Consider the following 7,183-nt stretch of genomic DNA (forward strand, 5'->3'; position numbering starts at 1 on the left):
CATTTGCGATTTTTACCCCTCCATCACTCCAGACTTACTAAACAAAGCATTGGAATTCGCAGCAAAATATACCAACATCACAGAAGAGGAAAAACACATCATCAAACACACCAAGCACAGCACACTATACTATGACAACACGCCGTGGACAAAGCGACATAATGATTTCGACGTAACAATGGGTTCGTTCGACGGTGCTGAAACATGCGAACTGGTCGGACTCTACATCCTGTCACAACTGCAACATACACACACATACATCGGCCTCTATAAAGATGACGGACTCGCTATAACCAACAGACGACCAAGAGCGAACGAAAACATCAAAAAACAAATCTGTAAAATATTCCAAAACAACAATTTGAAAATCACGATAGAAGCAAACAAAAAAACAGTTGACTTCCTCGACATCACATTCGACATAAAATCCAATTCATTCCAACCGTTCAGAAAACCAAACAACACCATTAGCTACATTAATAAAAACAGCAACCACCCCCGTCCCGTCATTGAAAACATACCAAAAAACATAGCACTGAGGGTGAGCAAACTTTCGGAAAACAGAGAGATATTCAACGTCGCAGCCACCCCCTACAAAGAAGCACTCACAAAAAGCGGATACAACACACCATTTGAATACACAGACGCCTCCCTCCCATGTAAACCCCAACACACAAGTGAAGAACGTAAAACAAGAAAACGACACATAACTTGGTTCAACCCACCTTTCCACAAAAACGTCAGCACAAACATAGGACAGCAGTTCCTGAAATTAATTGATACACACTTTCCAAAAAACCACAAGCTACATAAAATTAACAACAGGAATACCATAAAAATAAGCTACTCGTGTATGCGCAACATAGAACAAATAATTTCAAGCCACAACAAAAAAATATTAATAAACCACCGACAAGAGCAAAACCCACCCACCAGAAAATGCAACTGCAGAAATAAAGAACATTGCCCACTAAACAAACAATGCTTAGAATCAAGTTTAATTTACCAAGCCACAGTCACAGAAACTAAAACAAACAAGCAAGAAAAATATGTAGGACTAACAGAAAATAATTTCAAAACAAGATACAACCTCCACACCTCAACATTTAGAAACACTAACAAAAAAACATCCACAAAACTCAGCGAACATATTTGGAAATTAAAAGACAACAAACTAGACAACAACATTTCATGGAAAATTTTATCTAAAGCAACAGGATACACACCAACATCAAAACAATGTAGCTTATGCCTGGAAGAGAAATATACTATAATCAAACACCCTCATGAAGCCACACTCAACACGAAAAGTGAGATGTACGGAACGTGTCCACATCGGCGTAAATTCTTGTTAATCAACTTTAAACCGGAACCACTTCAAGAAACAACAACAGCCAACAAAACAACTCAGTTCTGACGATGGCAAATTAAGCCTGAAACATTAATGTAGACTGTCTCAAACATTGTGGTAAATATTTTTAAAAATAATATATATATATATATATATATATATATATATATATATATATATATATATATATATATATATATATATATAGGGGGGGGGTGGTGGATGTAGGGCTGTATCATATAGATGTGGGGGGGGGGGTGGATATATATATATATATATATATATATATATATATATATATTATATATAATAAAAAAGAATGTAACATGGTAAAAAAAATAGGGCAATATGACTGAATATTCAATGCTGTAATGATCTAAAAAAAAGAACATCTTTAGAATCTGGTGGCCAGCAATATTGCTATCACATTCGTCCATGTCCAAATAAGGTCATTACCTATTTCGTTCCTTGTGACATTTGGCCAACGCCTTGCAGAGGTTGGGGTCGGGGCAAAGGTCAAGGGGAGTTTGACCTTTCTTGTTCTTGAGATTGAGGTCAGCTCCATTGGCGGCCAGGAAACATGCGATGGAGGCACTCGACTTCTTGTCGGCACCCGGCGTGCCGAGTCCCATCAGAAGCTGAAAATAATTATGGGAAATGTTCAGCTATCGAATTCTTCAAAATCTCAGGCAGCGAGATGGTCAGTCGGAACTACAAAATAAGGAGGCGATTTTCAAAACCTGCAAAATCACATCCAGACAGAAAACGAATGGTCAACACTCTCAAAATCAATCTAGTAGATGCCTTAGAATCACCAGATGAAATTTTAAGTTTCAAAACACCCAGGATATTGTTCTACGACGCGCACTAGACAAGTATTTTACTCTTTAAGTCTATAAATAAATGACAAAAAATTGCAGTTTCCTCTGAATGATGAAAATACGATTTAGCAGATTTTGAAAATCACCTTCCCAAACCCAAGCTGAATTGTATCGACAGCCTATAAGTTATTGCTAAAAAATACTTTATCTTGTAACATATTTCTAAAAGTCTCCATCTTTAACCCTCTCCTTACCAGCAATTTTCAGAAGTTCCCCAAAACTTCACACCCACCCAACACAAAAACAGACATTTCTTACTCAAAACAGAAAAACAACAAGCACACCGAAAACGTAATATTGTTCGACAATATGAACTCTATAACAGAATGTCAAGTTTTTATAGCTATAGCAAAAAGGAAAGGAAATCTGGATGAGAAAAGTGATGGTTGCATCGTAAGAAATGTGACGATTTTCCAATAGGTGGTAAGGAGAGGGTTAAACAAATGAGATGTCCAGCTTTTGTACAAAATTTTGGGGTAAATCAAAAGTTAGTAAATATCGTATTCCGCGCTATGGTAATTATTTGTGGTCTCAGTATTCATACCACGACCCTTGAGGTGGATGGGTAATCTAATGTGGTGGAATGGATGCAGGGATGGGGGGGGGGGGGGGTAGATAGAGAGCTGTAGGATATAGAAGATGATGGGGAGAGTGGATGGAGAGTCGTAGGATATAGAAGATGATGGGGAGAGTGGGGAGGGGGGAGGGGCGCTGGATGGAGAGTCGTAGGATATAGAAGATGGAGGGGTGTGTCCCCAGCCTGGGTGGGACATTCAAGTTACGGCCTTCTCGTACCAAATGGAAAAACGGACAATCAGACAAACAGACAGATAGACAAATAGACAGATAGATATAAACCTTTCCGACATCTTGCATATCCTGCATTTGCCTCAACTGTGACAGCGTGTGATGCCTTAGAGCTTCATGGAGAGGTGTGTCCCCATCCTTATCTGGGACGTTCAAGTTACATCCTTCACGTACCACATAGAAAAACGGACAGACAAACAGACAGTCAGGTAGAGTGACAGTCAGACAAATAGACAGAGTGTCAAAGTTTCAAAGTTTATTCAATCTTAGGCTTTCGCCAATAAATCACAGAATTTTGATGACACACATACATGAAAGTGGACAGACAAACAGACAGTCAGGCAGAGAGACAGTCAGACAAATAAATAGACAGACAAACAGACAGATAGACAGACAGATATAAACCTTTCCGACATCTTGCATATCCTGCAACTGCCTCAACTGCGACAGCGTGTGATGCCTAAGAGCTTCATGGAGAGGTGTATCCCCATCCTTATCTGGGACGTTCAAGTTACATCCTTCACGTACCAGGAGCTGGGAAACAATAAAATAAATAAACAAATAAATAAAATAACAAATATATGGCAATAATAAATAGTGTCCAAATAATCACTTCGAAACCACAGCCATAAAAGGGGCCCCAAACCAAGCCAAAATAACCCTCTTCCCTTTAAACAAAACAAAACAACACACACACAAAAACCAAACAAAACAAAACAAAAAAAAAACGACCAAAAATAAATAAATAATAAAACAATTAAAAGAAAGAAAGAAAAGGAACCACCCCCCCCCCCCCCACCAGCCCCAATAAAAACGAGCCTCCCACTCCAAAAACACACACACACACACACACACACACACACACACACACACACACACACACAAAAGAAAAAAAAAAGAAGAAGAAGAAGAAGAAAGAAAATGAAAAATCTCAAACGAAGCAACCAATTATCCAAACAGACACATTTCAATATCTTAAAAAATATTTCTTCAGTTTATCTTTTTTAAAAAATGGTTAAAACATCCGTATCTGAAGGAAGAAATCCGTATATATGGACAACTTTGCTCCCCAAAAGTCTGAATATAATATTATGATATATCGATTCATTTCTGTATAAGTTGTAAGTAGGTTTGATAAACTTTGACTGTGTAAGAACATAACACTTATAAATAGAGGTGCCTAAATGAGTCAATAAAATGGAGATAAAAATAAAGGGAGTAAATCTGAATCATGAATGAACAACACAAAACAAACGACGTTTCGGCCCTTGGCCTTTTTCAAGTAAACACAGAATACATTGTCATTCATGAGTCAGATATACTCCTTTTATCTTTATCTCCAAGAACATCACAATAATGTGCAGATTTCACTGACCCTGACGATCTGGGTGTGTTGTCTTTCCACAGCCAGGTGGAGGGGTGTCTGTAGGTTGACGTTCTGGATGTCCATGTTGGCTTTACCCTGGAATACATGAATATTCATATTCATTCATTTGTGATATATAAAAAAAAAAGAAAAGTTAACACTCAGCCACATTATCCATGGACAGAAATACCTTTAACCCTCTCCTTACCGATCATTTTCAGTATTTTTCCAAAATGGCAGGCTTACCCGGCAAAAAATTTGATTTTATTAAACTCAAACAAGCTCTCAACAAAACAACTTTATGTTCTCATTAATTAAACAAAGATCATTCTTCAAATTTTGTAATGTACAAAATAAATCTGAATAAGAAAAATGTATATTGTGTCGTAACAAATGTGACGATTTTGCTGTAGGTGGTAAGGAGAGGGTTAACAAGACCAGAAATAAGCGGACTGGATTTAGTTATTTCCTACTCTAGTAAATGGCTTGCAAGTCTTAAGCCTAAGCGAAGTAAGTGACTAAAAAAATCGAATGTTATGAACGTTTTCTAGTCTCTGACTAGTTGGCCTCTTGCCTAGAAGTGGGCGTTGTAAGGACGGTGACAAAATCGGCTATTTTGTGCTGGTAACGTCAAGCTCTCTAGTAAACGATGGCAGGTAAGATACCAGCATTCATACTTTCAAAGCAAAATATTTCCGAAGAGGAAATTAGCAACACATCCGGTGTAGATAATATTTCGTTCCATTTCATGTTTGAACTTACTTTTGCCATGATGAATCAAATCACGTGATATTGACTGTCGACTGATCAAATTACAATTATGGCCATGGTCGACTGTCAATTCTATATTTAGGCCAATTAAAGTTCCATTGAAACTCAAACAAATTGAACAAAAAAAAAAAACAAAAAAAAACAACAACAACCCCCCCCCCCCAAAAAAAAAAAAAAAAACCCCAAACAAAACAAAACAACAACAACAAACAAAATAGAGAGTGCGTTCTATCTGATGAATCACATTATTTCAGTCAGTTACAATGCCAGCAGAAAAACATTTGTCTCCACTATACTTTATAATCTTTTTTTTTTTTTTTTGGTTGTTCTTTGAAGCAAACCCTTTGACTTCGATTCTCCGTTCACTCGTAACTCGCGAACCCGATCAGAGTCGGGGTTTTATTTAATTTTTACTCACAAAAATGTGTACGTTCGACGATCTGCACTTACCTTATAGTGCTTTTAAAGCCAGTGTCAATAAGCATCAGGACACTTTTTGACTTTGTCATTCGTAACCGACGTATTTTCCTTCCGAATCGAAGCTCTCTCAATCAATCTAAAAATAGCTGCTATCTTGTCGACGCTATGATGTATCCTAATAACTAGTCTAAGACTAAGTTTGAAGTCCGGCCTCAGTAAATGACTAAAACTTGGCCAAACTTAGTCCCAATGTGTCGTGATTTTATTCTGGGACTTGCTTGGTCAGCTTACACAAAATCCGATTTTTTTCAAGTACTTGACTAAAGTCAGAGACTAAACGCTAGTAAGTTCGCATTCATTAAACCTCCCTTCCTCCCCCCCCCCCCCCCCCCGCCAAAAAAAAAAACAACAAAAACAAAAACAAACAAACAAAAAACAAAAAAAAACAACAAAAAACAACAACAAAAAACAAACAAACAAAAAACAAAAAAACAAAAACAAAAACAAAAAAACAAACAAACAAAAACAACAAAAAAAAAAACAACAAAAAAAAAACAAACAACAACAACAACAAAAACAACAACAAAACAAACGGGCCCAGAGATGTCAACAAGGAAAGGAACTGACTTACCTGGTGAACCAGCAGCTCGGCGACTTCCACGTGGTTGTTGAGGGACGCGAGGTGTAAGGCCGTGTACCCGTCGTCCTTCTTCTCGTCCACGATCCAAGGACGGGGCAGTTTGGTCAACAGGATACGCATGGCACTGTGGTGGGGGGGGGGGGGGGGGGTAGACAGAACATGGAGAAGAATTAAAGAAGCTGATATAATATATAGAGAAGTGGTAAGACCTGGAATGAGATTAATAAATGGTAAAGGGCAATAACTCCCGCTAAAAGTGAAGTATGCAGTGGGGGTGTCGGGATTGACAAGATTTCGATAAATTGAAGGTCATTGAAGGTCATTTATTGTTTCGATAATTGAAGTAAAACGTTTATGGCCACAATGCAAAAAAAAGTTTTCTCAGAATGCAGAAGTACTTTGTCGAACTCTGAAAAAAAAAATCCAAACAAAATAAATAAAAACACGCGTTTAAAAAACCCCCAACAAACTCGTCCATCAAATATTGACCGCTTATAATGACCCTCATTTTGTCAAAAACTCTCAAACCGGGAACTTGTGCGGCTATGTGGTCTAGTGGTATGACACTCGCTTTCGGAATGGGAAGGTCCTGGGTTCGAGCCTCGCGCTCGGAGCATAGTTCAGTCCTTGGAAATGGCTCTTTATTCACATTCTCTCACCGTACTCATGTGTAAAAGGAGTACCTGGTCGTTAACAGCGTTGTCTTTGTCCGAAAAATTGTAATATCGCCTAACAGGCGTATGTCCCGTCCTACATGTTAAATATTGCTGTTGACCAAGGACACCTTGAAATGCGCTTTGAGCACATGTAGTGGATATTGCGCTATATAAAAGCTACCCCCCCCCCCCCCCCCCACAAAAAAAACAAACAAAAAAACAAACTCCATTACGGAAGAGGGAATCGACAACGTTTAGGGCGGAAGAATAAATTCCCGCTGAGTTTGGCCT

General features: G+C 38.2%; 1 protein-coding gene across 1 annotated transcript in view; it reads right to left on the minus strand.

Moving 5' to 3' along the window:
• LOC144963439 (E3 ubiquitin-protein ligase MIB1-like) overlaps positions 1–7,183 on the minus strand; it is a 240,398-nt gene that overhangs the window by 10,616 nt on the left and 222,599 nt on the right. Inside the window, exons 14-17 of the mRNA XM_078897502.1 lie at positions 6,228–6,360; positions 4,415–4,501; positions 3,445–3,573; positions 1,808–1,989 (exon numbers count right to left, since the gene is read on the minus strand). Coding sequence (XP_078753628.1) covers positions 1,808–1,989; positions 3,445–3,573; positions 4,415–4,501; positions 6,228–6,360 — 531 coding nt within the window. The remainder of the gene's footprint in view (positions 1–1,807; positions 1,990–3,444; positions 3,574–4,414; positions 4,502–6,227; positions 6,361–7,183) is intronic.

The sequence above is a fragment of the Berghia stephanieae genome, chromosome 1 (assembly GCF_034508935.2).
Source record: "Berghia stephanieae isolate SIO BIC M18660-M18661 chromosome 1, UCSD_Bste_1.3, whole genome shotgun sequence".
Classification (NCBI taxonomy): domain Eukaryota; kingdom Metazoa; phylum Mollusca; class Gastropoda; order Nudibranchia; family Aeolidiidae; genus Berghia; species Berghia stephanieae.